At 38.0% G+C, this 26,110-nt stretch overlaps 2 protein-coding genes across 3 annotated transcripts in view; one reads left to right on the forward strand and one right to left on the reverse strand.

Moving 5' to 3' along the window:
- Nucleotides 1-1,556: 1,556 nt before the first annotated feature.
- On the reverse strand, nt 1,557-3,466 carry Syx18 (syntaxin 18). Of its 2 annotated transcripts, none has more exons than XM_069844476.1 (2): nt 3,336-3,466; nt 1,557-3,025 (listed from the first exon to the last, which is right to left on the reverse strand). In XM_069844476.1, exon 2 carries the CDS (start codon nt 3,001-3,003, stop codon nt 2,017-2,019), a length of 987 nt encoding a protein of 328 aa, XP_069700577.1. In that variant the 5' UTR covers nt 3,004-3,025; nt 3,336-3,466; the 3' UTR covers nt 1,557-2,016. The 2 variants fall into 2 exon arrangements, with proteins under 2 accessions (XP_069700577.1, XP_069700576.1); XM_069844475.1 differs by having other exon boundaries at nt 3,179-3,355.
- Nucleotides 3,467-3,543: 77 nt separating this feature from the next.
- Nucleotides 3,544-26,110, forward strand: part of epsilonCOP (coatomer subunit epsilon) — a 28,068-nt gene continuing 5,501 nt past the window's right edge. The window contains exons 1-4 of the mRNA XM_069844477.1: nt 3,544-3,703; nt 4,146-4,309; nt 8,129-8,281; nt 12,298-12,433. Of these exons, the coding sequence (XP_069700578.1) occupies nt 3,602-3,703; nt 4,146-4,309; nt 8,129-8,281; nt 12,298-12,433 (555 nt within the window). The 5' untranslated portion in view covers nt 3,544-3,601. The remainder of the gene's footprint in view (nt 3,704-4,145; nt 4,310-8,128; nt 8,282-12,297; nt 12,434-26,110) is intronic.

A 26,110-nucleotide genomic window follows, 5' to 3' on the forward strand; every position in this document is an offset into this window, starting at 1 on the left:
GACATTCAAGTGCTCAGTATTTCTATCTGCTGGCCACCTTTGCCTTCAAGGAAATACCTGTTTTAAATTTTATCGGATATCCATATTGAAAGATCCATCTAAATTCGTCCCCAGTTTTAGAGGAACTTCTGTTACCATACATGTTTTTTCTGATGTCAAAGATAAAATAAGACATGAAATTAATTTGACCTACAATTATTTTCCATGTACAATATATGATTAATGACAAATTCGTTTTTCTTGATTTCGATTCAGTTTGTAACACTTTCAGTATTTAAAATATGATGATAAACTCTTAAGTTTAAAAGCTTTAAAACTTCAATGTTAAAATGTATTATATTGAAATTGCAGATAAATAGGACAAACTTATGGCGGAGCTTTGGTGATGCATAGTTATGTGACTTATACAAATGTTCTTGCATCATATTTGAAGACTATCTTCGCATACTCTTATGCTCATGCTTTAAACCTGGGTTTACAGCAATAAGTGTGTCCAATTTTTTTTCAAATACTAAATGACATATTTTTTTACTTGGTTATTTAATGATGCTGTATCAACTATTGGGTTATTTAGTGTCGATGAAATTGGTGATAGCAAGACAAGGCCGAGAATTCGCCACAGATTACCTGACATTCACTTTACGGTTGGAGAAAACCTCAGAAAAAACCCAACCAGGCAATAGCTCAAGCGGGAATTGAGTGCAACTCCAGATCAGTAGGCGAACGTGCTACCGTGTAAGATACATTGGTGGCTTTGTTAATGTTGCAGAACATCCAGATAACTAGGACAGTGATGCAACAATAAAATTTCGTGGCAGTCTTTCTTTTAGTTTTTGTTTTCGAAGTTTTCAGTTACACTGATATATTGTAGTAATAAACTAGGAGACATTAAGTGATCAATTATTATCATGATAAATGATAGAGGACAATCATTTCCATTAATATGAGTCAGTGCTTTGACACAGAATAATAAGGGCCAACAAAGATCTAACAACTCTGCCCCAATGAGAATGAATTCTTTTTCATAATGAAAAGTTATTTGTTAAAATCAAATTTTTGCACATTTAAAGAACAAAATTAAAATTCTTTCAATTATTTATTATCATATCGCACTGCTCTCTTCAATTGATCGAGCATATTGAAAATTAAATCAATGACTTTCCCAAAACATGATATGAATTATTTCATATGAAACAATTTTTATCTTGAAAAGGAAGCAAAAACGAGCAAGATTGTATTTAACTTTTTTTGTTTGAAATATATAAAACAATAACCCCATGAAATTGATGACATTATGATTCACCCTGTGTAATTATTAGTCAATGCATGATAGTAAACTGATTTTGACTACATTGTATTTCTACATTAAGGGATATGCCATTACACAATATTATTCGTTTACAGACTAATGCTCGAAGATTAAGGAGTAATTAAACCATGTTTCTTGAGGACAGTACACACTTTATCTAATCTTTCTGTTAAGGAAGACATGGAGTATATTACAATTTAATCTCCATTGAAAACACTCTGGATAGGTACATTATGCGAGTAAACAATTTCTGTTAATCTTTTAATGAGACAATATTTGGTAAGGCGGTTTTACTGAGAATTTACTCTACAATCTGAATATCTTTCCTTTCGGTTAGCAAGTCTTGTGTTTTTCTTGCACAGAACCATTTATGCATTTGCCATGTGTAATGGAATGCTGAAATAACATTTTGAAAAAAAAACTGTTACCGTACATTCCTCATAAGAAGGTTACTAAGCACTTAATGAAGCTCTAATATAAACTAACAAAAGTAACAAATACTTATAGCAAAACTCATGATTTAAATGTAAATATAAAATCATTGTAGACTGCACAAATTTTTCATATTAAATTTTGCTATATGAGATGGCGTGCAATGTTCACAAGTGACTACCGACCGCAAGGTTTAAAGCCATTTTTGACAGAAATAAAACATTCATATTCTCACAACACATATTTCATATATATTAAAAATTTACACATACTCCTTAATCATTATACCAATCCAAGAACAGCAAAGCAAATGACATAACAAGTAAAAAGAATAGTATCCACACCCTAAGCCCAGCGTTCCTTTGTATGGCCTGTCGAATTTGTTCATTAGCATCCTTAACATTCTCGGTCGTTCCTATCACTGTACTTGCAATCCTGTCGACATCTTTTTCCTGCTGTAGGACTTTTTCTGTAAAAATCTCCTGAAGCTCAGCAATACGAACTACTTTACTTTCAATCTGTTTTACTTCCTCTGTCAAACTATTCAGTTCATTATATAATTGTGCATTTTCTGATTCGAACATCTGCATCTCCTCTGAAGATAATTGATCGTCATCGGTATAAAATGGTGAAACCTCAGTATTATGTCCCACTCCAAGCACTTTTCTTGGACTTGTATCTCTATTATTCTTGATTTCACCATCTTTAATTTCATCTGAAGCAACTTTTGAATTCAAAGCGTACACTGATGCACTATCAGAATTTCTCTTAGAATCAGTTTCTAACTTGAACATTTTTTGCAATTCTAGAGCCCTCTTCACTCTAATGGCTCTCTGTTCTGAGTAAATTTTGCACACTGACTTCAAATAACTTTCAACTAAATCCAGAACTGCTTGTCTATGTTCCAAAAGTTGTGGTGAGCCATCCAGTTTCTGAGAAGCTTTCTTAAATTCTTGAATTAGATGAGAACACGTATTCATTATTCGTTGTGCTCCAGAATCTATTTTGTCTCGTTCTATATCTGACATCTGAGGAGTATCTGACAAATGGCTCGCAAAATTTAAATAGGCTTTCCTATGCTCCAATATGAAATCTCTCAGACGTGTTATTTGTCCCAGCACTTCCTTTGCACGAATTGTAAATTCACTTTTCTGCGTTCTCGTTCCAAATATTCTGGATTTGTCGCCATCTCCTACTCCAAAAGCTTTGTTACGAGTGCGAATAGTCTTTACGCAGGCTTTAAATAATGTGGTTATATCCATTTTACTGCGAAGTATACCAACACTGTAACATAAAGAATAAAACCCATGAGTAATTCTGTTATAATTAGGTATAACTTAGTTGGATTAAAATAAAGTACTGTACGAACAAAACATGAAATTTACAGAATTAGGTTATACAATAATATTAATCAACCATAACCAAACTATGTCTAACCTCGACAGTGATTAATTAATAATGTTGACTGATTAATTTCGGTCGTTACGATGCTTTTTTACAACACTTAGAACATACTACTAGTGTTTTATACAATTCTTAGGCTTTTACTATCAATATTTATAAAGTGGTACGCAAACATACACACGTCACTTACTTCAACTTGTGCTCGAATAGGATATCTCAGTGTCGCCAACATATCTCTCCTGATTTTTTGTTTTATATATTTAATTGCTGTTATAGTTTGAAGTGTAAACGCAGAACCACGCTTCTTAAGAAATTTAATTTAGAAATTGAATTCATTTTTTTTGCGCTTTCTATCAAATTAACTAATTTTATAAATTTTATTGAGGGAAATTTACAATATCTGAACAGCAATAAACAGCACAGCAGCGTAGCCCGCACAGACAGTCATTCGTAAAGATGGCACGTCAGCAAGGTGAAGTTGACGAGTTATTTGACGTTAAAAATGCATTTTATATTGGAAATTATCAACAGTGCATCAATGAAGCCCAGAAACTCAAAGTAAGATTAAGATAATAAGTACTTTGACACATTTTTCTTTCATATAATTTACTGCTTTTGGAATGTTCTTAACGCAAGACGACAGCAATATCAATTAACCTCAAAAGATAGACTTATGTTTTTCAAAGTACATTAGATTTTATGTATGGTAATAATTCATCATTTATCTTCTCAGCTTTATTCCCTGACTATATACTGATTTAGTGTAAAATCAAGGGTGACTGAATATAGAAGGCGGGGCTTGTCATTGATTTGTAAAAATTAATGATTGTGTGGGCCTATTGTTATTTTAAAATATGTCGTATTCGGGTGCCCTTCCGAACAGGGGCAGCAGTATTTCCCCCTAAGGTTAGAGCCCAGTTTAGGTGTGTGTATTCATCTTTAATATGGATGTACGAATATTTACGTATTTGGCAATATATAGTATGTGATTGTGTTGCAGCCGAGCAGCCCAGCTCTCCAGACTGAAAGAGATGCATTCCTCTACAGGGCATATATCGCTCAGAGGAAGTATCGAGTAGTTCTTGATGAAATTGGTGGAGCTTCTCCCCCTGAATTGCAGCCCCTTAGACTCTTCGCCGAATATTTGTCTAATCCATCAAAAAGGTAAAACCCATTTTTATATTTATCTCGACAGGGTTCTTCTAGGCATTTTGATTTAGGGCAATTATCTAGATTACATAGCTCAATATGACTGACCTATAGCTAATAATGCCAGGGTTTATCTAGTCTAGATTGGATGGAATTCTTAGGTCAGTTCGGTAGTTTCTTGTTGTGTATAGTTAAAAGGGATTAAGCCTTCAAGATTTATCTATAAATTGGTCGGTCATATTAAGCCGCATATTTTGGGAATATAGAACATAATGCAATACGTTTTCCACCGTGGCATTCTGAAGCTGTTCTATGGAGCATTTTTATATTTCAATTGTCGTTTGGAATTTAAATACAGTAATCATGCAATAATTATGAATTTCTGCCAGTGAAATTTCGTTTAATTTGACTATGAGGATATTGAATGTGAGCAAAATCTGACAGTTGTATAGGTGCTAGTTTTGTGAATGTGTAGGGTATTGTATTTTTATATGTATACAAAAATTCATGTAAAGTTGCCTCTTCCGTTTGATTATAGTCCCGACGCTGTTATTTCCGGCGTGACTCCGCCCCTTTGCTTACGTCTTAGGGTACGTACACGTTGGAGCAACGATAAATGATAAAAGAAACGATCTAGCGACGCTTTGGTATTATCAAAGAATCAAGTGTTCATATCGGAGCAACGAGGACGCGGGAAGCAAACATCTTGATTTATCAGTAGAAGATATTCTATGCATTCACTTAATGAAAGAAGATACATAGGAAATATCAGCTGCTAAGTTCAAGGTTAATATAACTTAAATACGTACAAAATTCAACCAGTTTCTCATCCCAAAGATAGTATAAATTCGTTGTGTTGTGATTGGTTCTTGTGATCACATAACATATGACCAATAAATACACAACTGATCAATTTGCCAATATCTACAATAATTAATTTAATATGCCGAAATAATAATAAATCGATAAATATTCGGATATATTGACAACCACCGGTAATTATACAGATTAATATTATCTTAATCAGAGATCATATAAACGACAAGAGCGAAGAAAATGGTACTTTTCTTTTTTGTCGCTTTTATCGTGTATCTTCGCTTTTATCATTACTCCAATATGCATACCTCAATGACAATGCATACTTCAATTCTCCCTGATATAGCATCGCTGCTTCCTTTATCATTTATCGTCGCTCCAACATGTACATACCCTTAGAAAGTAAAGGCTCTATGAAGTCTAGGTAGGTAGTATCGTTCGCCATTTTTGTTCTCACATTGCCGAGCTACCATACGAGGAATCTATTTGCCACACCGTTAAACATTATCATGTCGTAGCTCCTATGATAATAAATCAAACTCAATGTAATTCAGCAAATAATTGAGCGGCAAATAACGTCTTCGTGTGTTTTCTGCGAACGCCAAAAAAAGAGCTAAAATGGCGGGCAATTATATTAAGTATTTATCCAGCCTTAAGAAATGAATCAGCGAATCACAACACACACACATTTAAATGTGGTCGACCTGCAACGCGATTGGCTGCCGGAAATTAGAGCGACGGGACTATACCAAGGAGTACTCATCAAAGTGATTGGAATATCTTTGAAGCATGCTACTGTACAATAAATTAATGAACTGTTGAAGGTTTGCTTATTGTTAGTATGTTGCCCAAAACAGCAATGCTGCAAAATGTATGCTCTTTGTTACTGCATTTTGGCTAATTGGGCAGTTCGTATGTGTATAGAAGTTCCTCCTCTTCTTACTTACAGCTTTCAGAGAACCTGGAGGTTCATTGCCGCCCTTACATGTGTCCACCATCAGTCCCTGCCCTGAGCAAGATTAATCGAGTCCCTACCATCATATCCCATCTCCCTCAAATCCATTTTAATATTTCCCTCCTATCTACTTCTTGGCCTCCTCAAAGGTCTTTTTCCCTCTGGCCTTCCAACTGACACTCTGTATGCATTCCTGGATTTGCCCATATGTGCTACATGCCCTGCCCATCTTAAACGTCTGGATTTAATGTTCCTAATTACGTAGGTGAAGTCGACCTGGTTGGCAAGTTGGTATAGCGCTGGCCTTCTATGCCCAAGGTTGCGAGTTCGATCCCAGGCCAGGTCGATGGCATTTAAGTGTGCTTAAATGGGACAGGCTCATGTCAGCAGATTTACTGGCATGTAAAAGAACTCCTGCGGGACAAAATTCCGGCACATCCGGCGACGCTGATATAACCTCTGCAGTTGCGAGCGTCGTTAAATAAAACATAACATTTTTTAACGTAGGTGAGGAATACAATGCATGGAGTTCTGTGTTGTGTAACTTTCTCCATCCTCCCGTGTAACTTCATCCCTCTTAGCCCCAAATATTTTCCTAAGCACCTTATTCTCAAACACCCTTAACCTATGTTCCTCTCTCAAAGTGAGAGTCCAAGCTTCACAGCCATACAGAACAACCGGTAATATAACTGTTTTATAAATTCTGACTTTCAGGTTTTTTGAGAGCAGACTAGATGATAAAAGCTTCTCAATCGAATAATAACAGAGGTTTCCCATATTTATTCTGCATTCAATTTCCTCCCGAGTGTCATTTATATTTGTTACTGTTGCTCCAAGATATTTAAATTTTTCCACCTCTTCAAAGGATAAATTTCCAATTTTTATATTTCCATTTCGTACAATATTCTGATCACGATTCATAATCATATACTTTGTCTTTTCGAGATTTACTTCCAAACCTATCTCTTTATTTGCTTCAAGTAAAATTCTTGTGTTTTCCTTAATATTTTGTGGATTTTCTCCTAACATATTCACGTCAGCTGCATAGACAAGCAGCTGATGTAACACATTCAATTCCTTACCCTCTCTGTTATCCTGGACTTTTCTAATCTTTTTTTCTACCTAGGATAATTACATCTTTGTGATATTATATAACCCTGTTAACACTCTCGTCATGGAGCTGGGGCTGTAGCCTTCAAGTGAAATGGCGCTATAGACGGAAAATTATTTATGTAATGGGGAAACATATTTTATTGTGCATTAGTTAGAGTGCCAAATGCAAATAAGATCTCATTTCGTATGAAAAAAAAATCTTTGATTGTTGTTTGCCGTATGTTTTTACTATTATTCTGAATCATAACATTTTCTGTATGGTTCAAGGAACTATGGTACAGATAACTTCACTTGATATATTGCTAGAAACAGCACAAATGTATTTTCGAAACACATTTACTGGAGATTCAATTTCCTATTCACTGTTTTCATCTTGGGTGTAGTGGCAGCATCGTCAACACTGGGGATTTTTGAGGTCACAAGACCATTGTCAACTGACATAAAATCCTCCATGTTAACTTCCGCCAACTTCTCGTGTATAGGAGCCCAATCCTCGTCATCATCCATTTTTAAAGGTGCACTCATTTCACAGATTCTTGTACCATTTTGCATTATGAAACTTACCGCACACTCCACGGAATTCAAAGGATGACTAAATTTTACGGGAATGCATTAAAAGGGAGACTTTTGAGTGTTAAAATACTTTCATACAAAGGAGAGTACCAATAAATGGAACTTCTACAGTGCCCATATGAGGGTTTTTTCAGGTAGAGGGTGAAATTTCTTTTGTGCACTCGTGATGCAATGATCCTCAGTATAGTCACAGCAACAAATTTTTTTCACCATGCTTTTATAATATTACAAGTTTGCAATTTACGAGTAATTATAAACAATTTTTTACTAAAACACTAGAAAGTAAAGCATTGAAACTTACTGAAAACTATGACAATATGACTTTGTGAGCATAACTGATAATAACATTTAGCTAATACTCGTTTTTTACTTTTCAGGGAAAATATTGTTTCAAACTTGGACCAGAAAGTATCTGGTAATGTGGATGTCAGCAATCATACCTTCATCATTGTTGCAGCATCTATCTATTACCTAGAACGTAATTACGATTCTGCGTTAAGAATTCTGAATGAAGGAGATCATCTTGAATGGTAAGAAGAATTATATTTTTCTGTATATGTGAGACATTATGAAAGATTTGTGCTTTCTGAAATTCCTTTATTGTGAAGTATCATGTAGGCTACATTTGTTTTTATAATTTCTTCTGTGACTGGTAACCAGTCTTGTGTTTTATATGCGGAGGGTACAGCATTGAGTGTCTTTTGTTTGCCATTGTGTCCTCAGGAAACAAGAGGCTGGAGCATAATAGCAAAATTGACTTGTTTATTTTATTTATACCGTAGCAGTAGCGGCTGGTGGTCAAAATAATGAGTGTGTTACAATCTCTATATCTGCCTATTATATACACTTATATGTATTTATCTTAATTTGAGACTCGCCTAGTGACAAAATATGAAGTCCATACGATGTTCCTTCCTACTGCAGAACTTGTCAGTTACCCTGGAGTTAAACCCCTCCATCTTGGACATCATACTCTTTTCTGTTGACAGTATTGTAAGAGCAGTGAGACAATCCTGGGACATAGTGTTCCTTTAAAACCGTTTTTATGCATTTCAAGCAAGAAAAACATCTTTCTGGCTCAGCAGTGGCCATTGGTGTTGTAACCAAAATATTTAACAACTTCGGTACTTCACAGAATGGATCCTGTAAATTGTTAGAGATGTATTGTAACAATTGAACAGACATCTATATTTGGAAGTCGGGTTTTCCGTATAGAACTCCAAGTTGTGTCTTTAACACTCTTTTGTTCAGTATAGTATAGCTGTTGACCAGGGGCGTGCGGTGTAATTTTTGTGTGGGTAAGCTCTGAAGTTTACTTAATGACATTTCTTTATACATATTAATCATGACTTATGAAACTTTCAGCTTTTCTCAAAACATATATATATATATATATATATATATATATATATATATATATATATATATATATATATATAGGGTGATTCACGAGAATTTACCGCCCCTTACGGAGCTTATTTTTAGCTTCACAAAAATAGCCAATTAAAGAAATGGCAGTTCTGAATAGTTCATTCTCTATTTGTAATATTTTTTACCCGTAAAACTAAAGAAAAAAGGTATTTTACTAAAAACTTCAAATGAATGTAACTCTGAAAATATTGCGAATAGAACAAACGTTTATATGACTTTTTTCTCAGAATGTCTTCGGAAATATGCTCCGTCATATTTTTCAAGGTAATTGAGCACACCTAAATATACTCCTTTGTTAACTGCCTCTTCTGACTCACAATGACCACGAAATGGCAATTAATGCATGGCTAGAAAACAGACGGTATCAATTAACCTCTCCAATATTTCCTGTTCTTTCGCACCATTTCATTGTGTTGCTCGACACTGACACGAAATTGTGAATCTAACTGTACGTCTATTCGAGATGATCCAAATTACTTAAATTGTAAAACACTAAAAATATGAGCCTGTGACTTTTCATGTTTATTAATGGCATTGTGCAGATTGTTCAGATTATCATAACCATTTTTAGACCAAACTGTTTCTTCTTTAGAAAACATAAGACAGGGCCAGCAAAAGAGTTTATTTAATTTCGCACTTCCTGAAACCTACTGAGTTTTCTGATATTGGGACGCTTGAAAATGTCGAGTATATTCTTTTCCTTTGTCTTTATGAGCTGCAAAAAGCGTTGGCATTTCAGGACATGGTCGATCACTTTGTATTATGTTTAATTTTTCTTGTAAAGAATGTAGTCGAAATGTGTGTTTCAATAATTGTTCGATAGGACATAACGAATAGCCCATTCTTAATCAATACCGTATTTAGTTTATACACAGAAAACTACGACATAAATTGAGGGGTTTGCCGGAAAAAAGGCGTATACGTCAATATGGCGAATTGTGATATATGCAATCTAAGATTTTAAAACGCACCTGAATAAAATGTTATACACGCACGCAGCCCTGTCCTGCAGGTATGTACAGTACAATCAAAACAAAATTTCGCTACTATAATTAGCGGATTATTCACTACATTTTAAACCGTTTTCCCGAAGAAGGGCGTAGAGGTCTATCCGCCTTTCTTCCGGCAAAATCCTCAATTGTCACTCACAAAGAAACAAAATCTTCAAATAACTGAGAGATCCTTAACACTATCTCAATTGACAAACAAATCGCATGTTTCATACACACTGCCAAATTCAACAATCAACACTGGTATTCTTCTGCAGGAACTTAACAAGCCAGGACAAGCGATAATTCTAGCGCTTATTCTTGCTGTGTACGTGCGTATAGGCAATACAGTCGTATACTAGGAAATTTTCCCTCCTTGTCTACTGTCCACGCATGCGCCAGCACTGTAAAATGAGGCTTTAGGCAAGCTGTGAACGAAGAGCTGCCTTACTGCAGAAATGTAGTTAATGCAGGACATTTATATATGAAGTGCAGAATACACTTCATTAAAAATGTTCATCTATAAGTTGAATGAGATAAAATTGATACATTAATTTGAAGTGTGTCTACTAGGGTATGCGGCGCTTACCCCGCTTGCCCTAAATGCACGCCCCTGCTGTTGACAGCAACTTCAAGTTCGCGTTCACGAAAATTATACGAAAAATTCTAAAAAATTTTGCTGTTTAACAATTTTGTTGTGTCTAGGTAGCTTAAAGACTGGAAACGGTGAGTAGTTTCCTGAATTATACAGTCACATATTTCCTTGGCTTCAATTTTCTAGGATTCCATTTTCCGTCGCTTGCTAGCTGATTCAGGAGGAACCTCATAGGCCTGCAGGTAGATGGCAGCAGCAGTCTGATATTTGAATTACCAAATACATTGTAAATAGTTCCGAGTTCTTCCACAAACAAGCATTCTTTCGTTACGCTTTACTTTTGCAATCTCCAAGCTGTGTTGTGCTGAAGCTGACTACAGCACTTTCCCGCGTAAAAATAGCCAATCAGAGCAGTGATTTCAGCTTCGTACATGCGCATAAATGTCTACATTCTCATATGAAGTTTAGAGTAGCACAACGAACCCCCTGAGGCACCAAAGAGCGAAGAGCAAAGACTAAACACTCGATAATGCGTCATGAATATAACCACGGGAAATTGTTAAATGATAGATCAGATACTGTGGTGTTACAAATACATTATTTGAGCAAAAATTATCACTGTACTGTAGCACATAGGGATGGGCCGCCCCTATACTGTAGTAACATGAAAAGAACAAAGGATAGATTCAATTATGAAGATGGAGGAAAATATGAATATGCAGAATAGACTTGCCTTGCAGATTCATTTTTCTTCTTCTTCTTCTTCTTCTTCTTCTTCTTCTTCTTCTTCCGCTCCTCCTCCTCCATCATCATCATCATCATCATCATCATCATCATCATCTTCAATCAGTTTACTGTTTTTTATTATTTTTTTTTTAAATTGAGTAAATAATCAAATGGGGGATGAAGTTACAGGAGAATGGAGAAAGTTACACAACGCAGAGCTGCACGCATTGTATCCTTCACCTGACATAATTAGGAACATTAAATCCAGGCGTTTGAGATGGGCAGGGCATGTAGCACATATGGGCGAATCCAGAAATGCATATAGAGTGTTAGTTGGGAGGCCAGAGGGGAAAAGACCTTTGGGGAGGCCGAGACGTAGATGGGAAGATAATATTAAAATGGATTTGAGGGAGGTGGGATATGATGGTAGGGACTGGATTAATCTTGCTCAGGATAGGGACCGATGGCGGGCTTATGTGAGGGCGGCAATGAACCTCCAGGTTCCTTAAAAGCCAGTAAGTAAGTAAATAATCAAATGAAACTGTTGTCAAGTCTACGAAAAGTGTTTCTTTGTTAAAAAGTTTGAAATTTTACTTGGTTGTAGGCTACCATGTTTTTATACCTGACACATCTTTATTATATTTTACAACAAAAAGAGTGCAGTGAAGATTTGCGGTAGTATTGCATAAATATGGATATGGGGCAATTTTTAATGAACCTGCATCTTAAACTTAGAGATTTTTGGAGGTTTTGTTTAGTGGTACCTCTTGTGAATTAATTCAACTTCGACATTTTTTCTCCCCAGTTCTGCTCTTTCGTTGCAAATCTACTTGAAAATGGACCGAGTAGACCTGGCTTGGAAGGAACTTAAGTCCATGCAGGAGAAGGATGATGATGCCACTCTGACGCAGCTTGCCCAAGCTTGGGTCAACATTATGATGGTATATATTTTTGGTAAAGTTATGTAGAAGATAGAGAATTTAGGATATAAAATTAAAATAGAGAAATTAGAATGCGAAATTAAAATATCGAAATACATCCATCACAAGGCTCTCTATGTGATCTAATTACATTACTTCAGGGTATATGTGTGTGACGACCATAAATATTATCAGAAAATGCAGGCTCTAAATTTCTAAAATTTTATAAGAAAATGAACTTATAATTGGACAAAACTTACTAGGTACCAAAACAAGACTTATTAGAACTTAAATATCTGATAAAAGTATTTAAAAAAGATTACTAATAATATTTTTCAAATCAGTTTTATCAAAGTATGAAAAAAAAAATCTGCAGTTACATCATTTGGTAACCATAACATTGTTACGGTGTATCTGACATCCTTAATATTTTTCCTGCATATAATAATCACTTATTTCTGAAAAGTAGACTACTCTCAGACATGTAGAGTTGTTTCTTTTAATACAATTAATTTTTGTTTGATATAGGACAAATATATTAAAATTTACATAATGATTTGTGACCTAATTTTTCTATTTTCAAAGAAATGGGCATTATTTTAGTCTACCTTTTGCATAAATGCATGTTAAATTAGTGTACAAAATTTCAGAATTCTATCTCTAATGGTTGTGGAGTTATGAAAAAATATATGTGGAAATTTTAAAATTTCTGATAATGTTTACAGTCGTTCACGTACATATACCCTTAAGCAAAATTTATGCCATATGCCCTTTTTTATATGTAATGGGCTCTTCCACTCACTGAATACAATTAACTCATTGTAGATAGATAGATAGATTTATTCGTTACATAATATTCTTACATTTACTTTATAGCATAGAATAAAGAACATGTCCAATTCTTACGTTTAACAATAAAATGCAATACATATAAAATGCAAATATGAAATATGTTCAGAATTAATACCTTAATAACAATAATATTTTATACAATGTAATATGTTTACCATTTAATAGTATTATATTATTTACACAGTACTGTGAAATGTCAAGAATTCATGTACAGAATAGAAAGTGTGAGATGTTAAGTAATTTTTTAGTTTTACCTTAAATAATGCAGGGTTTTGGCTATGATTCTTAATGTCTTCAGGGAGACTATTGAACATATTTATCGCCATGTAACATACTCCCCTTTGAAAGTATGATAAATTTGATGATGGCGTATGAAAACCATTCCTTCTGCAGGTATTTGTACTATGTATGGCTGAGTTGGAAAATTTTCTTTATTACGTAAGAGGAAATTTATTGTAGAGTATATGTATTGATCTGTTAAAGTTAGAATCTCTAATTTTTTAAAAAATAATCTACATGATTCTCTAGCCTTTGCTCCAACTATTATTCTAATGGCTCTTTTTTGTAATAAGAATATATTTTTACTATCTGCAGAATTTCCCCAAAATATTATTCCGTAGGACATAATGGAATGAAAATAGGCAAAATATATTGTCTTTAAGATACTGCTGTTTAGAAATTGTTGTAATGACCTAATTGCGAAGCATGCTGAGCTAAGTTTGGGGGTTATTTCTTTGATATGATTTTTCCAATTTATGTATTATTAATATGCAAACTAAGAAATTTGGTTGTTGATGTTTCTAGTAGAGGTATATTGTTGATAGTTGTGTCCAATGTTTCAGGGATTAAATTTGAAGTGGCTTTAAATTGAATTATGTTAGTTTTATTAATGTTTAATGCTAGTTTATTGGTTGTAAACCAGTCATAAATTTTAAGGAGAATTATTTCTGTTTTATATTTGAATGTGGCAAAGTTCTTGTCTGTAATTATGATACTTGTGTCATCTGCAAATAGTATAGGATAACCTATTCCTTTTATTATGGGGCCAAGGTCATTTGTAAAAATTAGAAAAGGAAGAGGCCTTTTAAAGGAGTTATTAAATGCATTGATTTCAACTTTTTGTGTTCTGTATAGGAGATATGACTCAAACACTGATATGCTATGCCTTAAATACCATAGTATTCTAATTTTTGTAGTAGAATTTTATGGTTAATACAATCAAAAGCTTTGGAGAGATCACAGAATATCCCTCCTATTTGTAATTTTTTATTAATAGCTTCCACATTCATACTGTTCTCACAAGTTATCTTGTACTTAACATTCCCTAGGTCTTTCTTTTGAACTGCTCGGTGCGGCATGCACTCATTAACGTAAGAGCATTGTATGAATTCCCCTCCCTCAGGTAATGCGACTCTTTTCAGAAAACATTGGTCCTGTCACTGCATGGCTCTCGACTGTAAAGGAACTTGGTTCAACTAGTGGCAGTATGAAATTAGGTACCTTGTCACTACATGATTTCGTAGTAGGTAACGAGTGGTTTTAGGTGTAATAGATCGACTATTGATCAGATTTTTTTGTATTCAACAGACATTGGAGGAAAAAATGGCAGTATAAGGGCTTCCTTCTCTCTGTTCCTCTGCCCTCACTCAGGAAGTTTAAGAAAACTTGTGACAACAATATTTTTTTTATTGTTTTTCGTGCTTTGTTCTTCAGAAGCCATACTTCATAAGAATATTTGGCGTAATAAGTCACTCTAATAAATACAATAATAGTCTAGAAACAGGAACAGAATAATAGTAACACAATTAGATAAAAAAGAAAATTAATCGAAATGTATTTGTACAGATTTCAATTTTTTAATTGAGTATAAAATTATGTGGTCACATTAAAACGAAGCCTACACTAGACTCACACTGTGCTGTAAGTTCGTAATAACTAGATTTTTACAGGTATGAATTGAAACAATATTACGAATTACAGTAGAGCATCGATTATCCGAATACCGATCAATCCAAATATTGGTTAACCGAAAGCATTTCAGTTGGCAAATTCAAATTTGCGCGCGCACCATGCAGAAGTTCTGCTAGCTCTGTTTGCGAGACTTAGCAGCAAAAAAAAAACGAGTCTCACACCTCTGAAAAAAAAAAAAAAACAACTTGGACTTCTTTTCCTAAACTGTAGACTACTTTAATGGCCATTTTGAACTTTTCCAGCTAGGCTAGTCAGTTCTTAATGTTATTTGTATGACGTGTGATGATAAGAAATATATATGTACAATTTTGTGGTCAATATCAGTGTTTCTTTGTTTCATACCGCTCCTATGACACTGGTACAATTTGTTTTCGTAAATGGTCGGTTAAGAGAGAAGTTTTATATGATATTCTTATTGAATTTGGTATTCCGAAGAAACTAGTTCCATTAATTAAAATGTGTCTCTGTGAAACGTACAGCAGAGTTCGTATAGGTCAGATTCTGTCAGATGCTTTTCCAATTCACTGTGGGCTAAAGCAGGGAGATGCACTATCACCTTTACTTTTTAACTTTGCTCTAGAGTATGCCATTAGGAAAGTTCAGGATAACAGAGAGGGTTTGGAATTGAATGGGTTACATCAGCTGCTTGGCTATTAATATTATGTTAGGAGAAAGTCCACAAACGATTAGGGAAAATACGGGAATTTTACTGGTAGCAAGTAAAGAGATAGGTTTGGAAGTAAATCCCGAAAAGACAAAGTATATGATTATGTCTCGTGACCAGAATATTGTACGAAATGGAAATATAAGAATTGGAAATTTATCTTTTGAAGAGGTGGAGAAGTTCAATTATCTTGGAGCAACAGTAACAAATATAAATGATACTCGGGAGGAAATTAAACACAGAATAAATATGGGAAATGCATGTTATTATTCAGTTGAAAAGCTTTTATCATCCAGTCTGCTGTCAAAAAATCTGAAAGTTAGAATTTATAAAACAGTTATATTACCGGTTGTTCTTTATGGTTGTGAAACTTGGACTCTCACTTTGAGAGAGGAACATAGGTTAAGGGTGTTTGAGAATAAGGTGCTTAGGAAAATATTTGGGGCTAAGAGGGATGACGTTACAGGAGAATGGAGAAAGTTACACAACTGAGAACTGCACGCATTGTATTCTTCACCTGATGTAATTAGGAACATTAAATCCAGACGTTTGAGATGGGCAGGGCATGTACCACGTATGGGCGAATCCAGAAATGCATATAGAGTGTTAGTTGGGAGGCTGGAGGGAAAAAGACCTTTGGGGAGGCCGAGACGTAGGTGGGAAGATAATATTAAAATGGATTTGAGGGAGGTGGGATATGATGATAGAGAATGGATTAATCTTGCTCAGGATAGGGACCAATGGCGGGCTTATGTGAGGGTGGCAGTGAACCTCCGGGTTCCTTAAAAGCCAGTAAGTAAGTAAGTAAATGGTCGGTTATCCGAACACCCCTGTCCCCAGTTGTTTCGAATAATCGATGCTCTACTGTATAAGATAAAAGCGGTAAACTTAATATTTTATTATTTTCTATACACGCATAATTTTGCCCGAGGTTTTTGTTCTTCACTTCATAGAGTAAGCTTGCAGCCTGTTTCATCTTCATTTCACTCACCTTTTCTGGTTCATCGCGAAATAAAGAGCACGAGCGAAAATGTACAGTTTTAATAGAGAAAAAACTAGACGAAATTGCTGCAGATCTTGAACATATGCCAATAAAACCACCAACTTCAGGAAACAAATCCTCAAACATTGGAAGAACTAAAGGAAAACATTGAAAATTAAATCAGAGACATTACAGTCGCAGAGCATAAATATTTCGCACTTTCCAGTACTTTTCATATTTTCTTCCTCACCTAGAATCATTTCTATGGTCCTTAATATTGTGTTTGGTGCATCATGTCAGTCAGAATTTGTTTTTCCAATACAATGATTGTTTAGTCGCGTGAGGACGACATTTCCAGCATCTTCTGTGAAGTAAGATTTTATACAAGTTTCAGGAAGCAGAGTTGAAGCTTAGTAGATGAGATGTTGTTGTTGTTTGTTGTTGTTGTTTTCTAATGCCAGGCGCTTGACAAAGTCATTTGACCTCTTGCACTCCAATATTTTTCAAAGATATTATCATGACCAGCCACTGAAGCACAGATTTTGAGGTGTTCCGAATCCATTTCTTGGTTTGAGTTGCACAATGGGCAGTTAGGGGACTGATATATTCCAATTCTATGCAGGTGTTTGGCCAAACAATCATGGCCTGTTGCCAATCTAAATGCAGCTATAGACGATTTTCGTGGTAAATCGGGAATTAACTGTGGATTTTGATGCAGTGAGTTCCATTTTTTCCCTTGGGATTGTGTTATCAAATTTTGTTTGTTGAAGTCTAAGTATGTAATACGTAGATTTAGTAACAGGTCTGTAAGTAGCAGTGCTGCCCTTCTTTGCTAAAGCATCCGCATTCTCGTTTCCCAGGATTCCACAATGGGATGGTATCCATTAGAATACAATTCTTTTATTGAGTGATATTAATTGAGAGAGCATTTTAGTTATTTCTGCTGTTTGAGATGAAGGTGTGTGTTTAGAGACGATTGATAGAATAGCTGCTTTGGAGTTTGACAATATAACTGCATTCCTAAATTTATTGATGTGGCATAGAAGATTCCTGAGACATTCACTTATTGCAATGATTTCACCATCAAAACTTGTTGTTCCATATCCAAGAGATCTATAAAGTGAGAAGAGACAGCACGTAACACCTGCGCCGGCACCTTGTTCTCTGGAGATCAAGGATCCGTCGGTGTATAAATGAAGCCAGTTTTGTGGAGGGTATCTAATATTAATTGTCTCTAAAGACAATTGTTTCCGTATTTCAGTGTTTACTTCTGATTTCAGTATTTCTTCTGTTAAATTTAGATTATATTCTATATTTAATAGAGTTAACGGGTTTGGTTTAATTTGTAAGTTTTCTTTTAAATTCGAGATATTGATTTTCTGTTTTAATTCCTGAACAATGGATATGAAACTTTTTTGAGTTTTCAATCTACAGAGAGGACTGTATGAATGCCAATTGTTTCCTGGTAATCTGATAAGTTTTTCATATTGAATCAGTGCTTTTTCTTCTATTGTCATTTTGATGCTGTTAATATTAGTGAGGAATCTCATAGAATCTATTGGAGTTGTTTTGATTCCACCAGTAATGAGTCTGAGAGCTTGGTTTTGTACATATTCTATGTCGTTTATGAAAGGTGAAGTAATTAAAATTTCTCCGCAGAGTAGATGAGATGTAAAACACTGTGTGAGCAGTGAAATATTATAAATAAAGCCCTGTACTTGAATTTCGTGTAAAAAGTTGGTGGACTGTTAGATAAAATAATTTCTCGGGGAGAAGGTCAACAATACAAGAATTATTTAAGAAAAAGCTTTACAAACCAAGAAAGAAAACAGTAACAGTAAGTATGATTGTCTTAGCTAACATTGGTACAAAATAATGTTGTGTTCTTCTGTATGTATCCTTGTAAGGAAGCCAATAGTCTGTAGAACATTCCATTGTATTTTTCTAATTTAGTTCTTCAATCACACTTGGAATAATTTGAGGAATTGCATATTCCATCTACATATGATATACAGAGTGAACTCTAAGTAATGTAATTAATTTCAGGAGACTATTCTTTGAGATATTTCAAACAAAATAGTGGAATAGAATTTTGCTTGTTTTTGCTTCCTTTTCAGGATAAAAATTGTTTTATATCCAACATTTCATAGCATGTTTTGGGAAAACCATTGATTTAATTCCAAATATTCTCAGTCAGTGTAAGAAAGCAGGGTATAATAATAATAATAATAATAATAATAATAATAATAATAATGATAATAATAATAATAATAAATTATTGAAAGAATTTTAGTTTTGTCCTTTAACTATGCAGTTATTTGATTTGAACAATTATAACTTTCTTTCTGCAAAGGAATTTTAAAATGTTACATTTACTCAGATCAAATTTCTGCACATTTAAAGGACAAAACTAAAATTCTTTCAATCAAATTAATTGAGCATATTGGAAATTAAATCAATGGCTTTTCCAAAACACGCAACACTCCACATCTTGGGATTCTGCCAACACAGAACTCTCATCCGGAATACTAGACACCATGCAATATGAGGACTTATTGCTAGAAGTCTTCCTTCCTTCTATGAGTTCACCAAGAAGTCTACTTTCTTGCAAAAGATGGAAGTTACCGTCGAGTTGACATCATTGCCATTGATAGAGGAAATGACAGAGCAATTATTATCATCGATCCCACTGTGCACTTTAAAACTACAGTTGAGCAACCTGTAGCGATACATGAAGAAAAGAAGACCATCTATGAGCCTACGATTGAATACTTTAGGGATTAATGTCATATACAAGGACAGATTGAAGTCTTTCGGCTATTGTTAGAAGCAAGGGATCAATTCCAAAATTCTCAGTTAAATGTTTTAAGTCTTTTGAAATATCTTTAAAAATTTCGAAAATTATTATTGTAGATGTAATGAAATATTCTGTTCAGATTTTATATAATCACCTGTACTCCTTAATTACTTTATATTGTATCAGATTATTAATAATTATTAATTAAACTTACCTTCCCAAGGGTAGCTTCCTTTGGAAATAATAATAATATTGATAATAGAACTTTTTATTTTTACTTGTTTGTTGTTGTTATCTAATGCCGGGCTTTGGCAACGAAGCCATTAGCGTTCTTGCTCTCCAATATTTCTCTGTGGTGGATCCATCAGGTAGAACTTCACAGGTTTGTAGATGATCTTCAGTCATTTCTTCTTCTTTGTTGCATAGAGGGCAATTTGGATTTGTGTAAATTCCTATTTTATTCAAGTGTTTGGCCAAATAATCGTGTTCTGTAAGCAGTCTGAATTTTGCTACTGCAGATTTACGTGGGATTTCTGGAATAATTTCTGGTTTTTTTATTAAAATGCTCCATTTTTTATCTTTGGCTTTGGTACATAGTGCTTGGTTTTGCTTGATTTTATATTTATTTTTAATTAGTCTTTTGATGGATGTAAAAGGTAGGCTTGTATTTGTATTCTGAATTAAATTGGATCCTTTTTTGGCAAGAAAGTCAGCAGTTTCATTTCCAGCAATTCCGCAATGTGCAGGTATCCATTGCAATTGAATTCTTTTCTGTGGTTTTTGAAGTTGTTGGATCATTTTGTGACATTCTTTAATTTGGATTGACATCATTTTATATGAATTTATTGCATATAATGCTGCTTTAGAATCAGAGAGAATGACAGCATTTTGAAATTTATCTATTCTGTATAGTAGGTGTTGGAGTGAGATATGAATAGCCATTTTTTTCCGCATCAAAATTTGTTGTATGATGTCCTGCCGGTTGATAAAATGAGAATAACGCATACGTAATTCCTGATCCTGAGTTGTTATCGATAGTAGACCTATCTGTGTAGATATGTAACCATTCTTCTGGTGGGTATCTATTGTTCACAGCTTCTAATGCCAGCGCTTTTTGTACAGGTTTGGAAGTTTCAGATTTTGTAACTGGTTCTTCTAAATCTAGTTGAATGTTAATTGGTTCGAAGGTTAGAGGGTTTTCTCTGCTTAAAATGTTTTCTTTAGATTTAGGGAGATTCGATTCTGTTTTTATTTCCGTGACTTTGGACAGGAAACTTGTTTGTGTTTTCAACTTGTTTAGTATGCAAATTAAATTAAATACACATTTTTATTTTTATTTGTTTAGTATGCTGTCTTGTGGCAACCCTTACTGAAGAGCAGCTACCCTTGTGGGATTTACATATAAATCAATTTTTACCTCGAAAAGAAAGCAAAACCGAGAAAAAATGTATTAAACATTTTTGTTTGATATTGTGACAGCGACGTGAGAATCGAACTCACGACCAGCGTCCCGCAAGAAAGCAGATCGCACAGGCTCCACGGAACATTGAGTGACGTCGCGCGGTGGAGAGAAGAGAGAGGGTGTATTACGTCAACGCAACGAGTCTGCGCGCAGCTGCTACTTGACGCAGTGGATGTGGAACGACCTTCTCGACTATTCCAGACGTCTGTCGATGTAGAGATATTGAGATAATTCTCTACACACCTGTAGAAGGTTCTCGCAACTATGATTTTGCTATAAAAGAGCAGGCGCCAGCGAACTAGAGCAGAGTTTTCAGTTATTCAGTCAGTGAGAAAGCCAGAGCAAGCAAGCCAACCGGAGTTCGACTCGAGTGTGCGTCCGCATCTGCGTCAGCATCCGAAGGCCTGAGTTCGAGTGCAGTGGACCGCAGTTGGAGGGACCTGAGTTCGAGTGCAGTGGACCGCAGTTGGAGGGACCCGAGTTCGAGTACAGTGAACTGTCTCTGAAGGTCTGTGGTTCGAGATACTGTGAACTCGAGTGACTGAGATAGAAGAACTGTGAACTGAGAACTGATAGTTCTGATTTGTAAATAGTACTGTGTAAATATTAGTTAAGATTAACAGTTCATTGTTGTGCGTAATAGTCCAAGTAAATTGTCATTGTCGTCGGTGGAGTGCTATAACGAATACTGTGTTGAGTGAAGATCCAATTGTTGACGAGAGCGTTAAGGTGAATTGTAGAAAGGAATTATTGTTGTGACGAATAAATTACATTGTTGTTACTAATTAAATTCACACTGGTGTCAGAATCGGGACATTATCGACAATGGAGAACCTACAGCAGATCCTGCAAGCCATCGCAGAAATGAAAGCAGAAATGAACATGCACATTAGTGAAGTAAAAGATAACATGAACAAGCACATCAGTGAGGTTAAGAACGACATAAGTGATGTGAAAACGGAGATGAAAAGCGACATAAGTGAAGTGAAGGGCGACATAAGTGAAGTGAAAACAGAGATGAAAAGTGACATAAGCGGAGTGAAAGATGACGTCACTACACAAATCGAAAGTGTTTCGGCCCACGTAGATGGAATTGTCGCCATTGTGAAAGACGAACTTAAGGCCGATCTGGATAAATTAAACCAGAATTTTACAACTATAAACGAGACAGTAGCCGAGTTGAGACAGGAGGTAGACCATTTCGACGGAAAAATCCGCGATCTCGAGCGTCGTCAAGAGCAGACGAGTGAGGTGATGGACCGACATGCTGAAGAAAACAAGCACATTCTCGCGTTGGTGGATCGCCAGGCTAGAGAACATAAACAGATAGTTGCCGAGGAAGTTCGACGTGCCATGCAAGAAGCGGCCACAGAGTTGAGGACTCCATATAGTGGCCCTGCGGAATCATCGCCTTCAGCCAGACATCACAACGTCAAGACGCCGAAGTTCGACGGTACGACGTCTTGGGCGATATTCCGTCGCCAGTTCGAGGCCACCGCAGCACATAATGGCTGGACCCCAGCGGAGAAGACTACTCAGTTGCTGACCGCGCTTCAAGGACAGGCGTCGGAGATTCTTCACAGCGTTCCAGAAGATGGGACAGCCGCTGAGATAATGGCGGCCCTGGAGGGACGTTATGGTGACCATCAACTTGCTGCAGCATTTAGGACCCAACTAAAAACGAGGGTCCAACAGTCAGGCGAGTCCCTGCAAGAATTCGCGATGGCGGTGGAACAACTGGCCCATAAGGCGCTCAGGGGCCTACCTAATGACTTCATCGCTGGAGAGGCGGCCTACACCTTCGGCAGCGGAGTTCGAGACCCAGAAATAAAGCAACAGCTACTCTTGGCAGAGCATCGCACCATCAATGCAGCTCTGGCGGCGGCCCTCAGGATGGAGGCAGCCAAGTTGACGGCGAACGTCTCGGCATCGCACCGGATTAGGAGCGTCGCGGCGGCCGACGTCGAGGAACGTCAACCGAAATCACCCGAGCGACGAAGACGAGGAGTGCCCACCTGCTGGTCCTGCGGCGAGCCTGGACACCTGAGGAGGGACTGTGACCGATCTGGTCACAAACAGGAAAACTAAAAGGGGCCGATGCGATGAGGGGCACGTCGGCGCCGTCATCACCATCCCCTCGGCTGATCTTGAAGACGGTTAACAGAAGATGTGACGATGGGCTGATTGCTGACGGATGGATAAGAGGCCGCCCATGCAGAGTACTGGTAGACACCGGGGCGTCGCTCACTATCGCCAGACCGGAAGTCGTGCGTGGACTACCTGGGAGGACGCCGCTGCGCCGGTATGAGCTACGTACTGCCTCAGGCGAGAACCTGCCCATCCAAAGAGAGGTTTTCCTGGACTTGACCTTGGGAAAGAGGAGACTGGAGATGTGGGTGTTCGTCGCCAACATCACTGAAGACGTCATCCTGGGACTCGACGCCATGCGGATCTTCGATGCAACGGTGGACGTCCGGCGCCGTATCCTCCGTTTTGGTCAGGATGAAGTGTTCCTGAGGGACGTCGAAGACCAACCCATGGCCAGCAGACTCACCTTGGAGAATCAAGTGACAATCCCAGCAGGCTGCGAGATGGTGGTGACGGCAAGACTGGACGGACAACCTAAGAGAAACCTGCTCCTCGATTCGCAAACAACTCCGATAGATGGGGTTTATGTGGCCAGATCCCTACTCCCGAATCAGAAGGTGGTACCGGTGAGGCTCCTGAATGTCACCAATCGGGACAAGGAGGTGCCTAGTGGAACTGTACTAGGTAACGTCGAGCCGGTGGTGTCTGTGACGTCGCTGGCAGAAAACGAGGAGTGTCACCGACCACGTCCAGATCTAGACCCATCACTGAAAGAGCTGGCTCGAGAATTGCCGGCGAATTTAAGCAAAAGAGAAAGAAGACAAGTCCACGATCTACTGACAGAGTTTCAGGACGTGTTCAGTCTGTCTGAAAACGACTACGGGAGAACGGAGAAAGTTCAGCACCGCATTGACACCGGAAATGCTCGCCCAATCAGACAGCCTCCTCGACGCGTCCCTCTAGCTAAACAGAGGCAGATTGACAGCCAACTGGAGGGCATGAAAGCAAGAGGGGTCATCGAGGAATCCGACAGCCCTTGGTCATCACCTGTGGTGCTGGTGAAGAAGAAGAATGGGGACCTGCGTTTCTGCGTGGACTACAGAAGACTGAATGACGTCACCAGGAAAGACTGCTTTCCCCTTCCACGAATTGACGACACCTTGGACACCCTGGCCGGAGCAGAGTGGTTCTCGACGTTGGATCTCAAGTCAGGATACTGGCAGGTGGCGCTACATCCTGAGGACGAGGAGAAAACGGCATTCTCTACAGGCCAGGGACTATGGCAGTTCACCGTTATGCCGTTCGGCCTCTGCAACGCCCCGGCTACATTCCAGAGACTAATGGAGTCTGTAATGAGAGGCCTGACATACGACACCTGTTTGCTGTACCTTGATGACGTCATCGTGGTGGGCAAGACTTTCGGCGAACAGCTGTTGAACCTGAGGAAAGTGTTCGAGAGACTGCGACAAGCCAGACTGAAGTTGAACCCGAAGAAATGTCATCTATTCCAGAAGAAGGTCAACTACTTGGGACACGTAGTAGGGACCAACGGAGTGGCCACGGACCCGGAGAAGCTACAAGCCGTCAGAGGATGGCCTAGACCGAGGGACAAGCAGGAGCTGCGCCGCTTTCTCGGCCTCTGCACTTATTACAGAAGGTTCGTAGCTGGGTACGCCAACATCGCTAAGCCTCTAACCCAGCTGACCGAGGAGAAACGACAATTCCAGTGGACAGACGAGGCGGAGTCATCCTTCCAGTCGCTGAAAGAGGCGCTCTGCACTGCTCCTGTACTGGGATATCCCATCCCTGGAAGGAAGTTCACGCTCGACACGGACGCTAGCAACGTAGGCATCGGCGGAGTACTCTCTCAGGAACAGGACGGGCAAGAGAGGGTGATTGCCTACTTCAGCCGAACATTGTCCAAGGCTGAGAGAAACTACTGCGTGACCCGTAGAGAACTTCTTGCTATTGTGGAAGCCCTGAAGCATTTCCACAAATATTTGTATGGCCAGGAGTTCCATCTGAGGACAGACCATTCTGCACTCACCTGGCTATTGGGCTTCAAGAATCTGGAGGGGCAGACCGCCCGTTGGGTTCAACGACTGCAGGAGTACAACTTCACCTCCGAACACCGACAAGGGAAGAAACATTCCAACGCTGATGCCTTATCACAACGCCCGTGCCCGGATGGCTGTAAACACTGCCTGAAAGTAGAAGAGCGGGATGGCGCCCACGCAGTCCGAGCAATTGCCGCCCAGCCGAGCCCAGGATGGGATAACGCCGCCATAAGGAGGGAGCAGCTGGAGGACCCAAACATTGGACAGCTACTACGTGATGTGGAGTCCGGCCAGAGACCAGTATGGGCCGATATCGCCAACCGTAGCACCACTTACAAGAGCTACTGGGCCCAGTGGGAATCCTTCACTGTCAAGGACGGTATCCTGAAGAGGATTTGGGAGTCGGCCGATGGAAGGACCCACATAGAACAACTTGTCCTGCCCAGGAGCAAGGTGAAGGAAGTGCTGGAGGAGACTCATGCTGGAGTGACTGGAGGCCACCTGGGAGCCAACAGGACGCTGGACAAGTTAAGGCAGAGGTTCTATTGGTTGCATCAGAGAACCGACACGGAACAATGGTGCCGAAGATGCGACACCTGTGCAGCCAGTCGCGGACCAAGGACCCGCAGCAGGGGAGCCATGCAGCAGTACAACGTGGGAGCCCCTTTTGAGAGGATCGCCATCGACGTTGCTGGACCGTTCCCGGTCACGGATCGCGGGAACCGCTACCTGCTAGTCGCCATGGATTACTTCACAAAATGGCCAGAGGTGTACGCGATTCCTAACCAAGAGGCTTCGACGGTGGCCGAAGCGCTGCTTGACAAC

This window comes from Periplaneta americana, chromosome 13 (assembly GCF_040183065.1).
Source record: "Periplaneta americana isolate PAMFEO1 chromosome 13, P.americana_PAMFEO1_priV1, whole genome shotgun sequence".
NCBI lineage: Eukaryota > Metazoa > Arthropoda > Insecta > Blattodea > Blattidae > Periplaneta > Periplaneta americana.

Excerpts from the sequence above, each read along its gene's own strand:
- Syx18 (XM_069844476.1), bottom strand. The coding sequence starts at position 3,003 with ATGGATATAACCACATTATTTAAAGCCTGCGTAAAGACTATTCGCACT.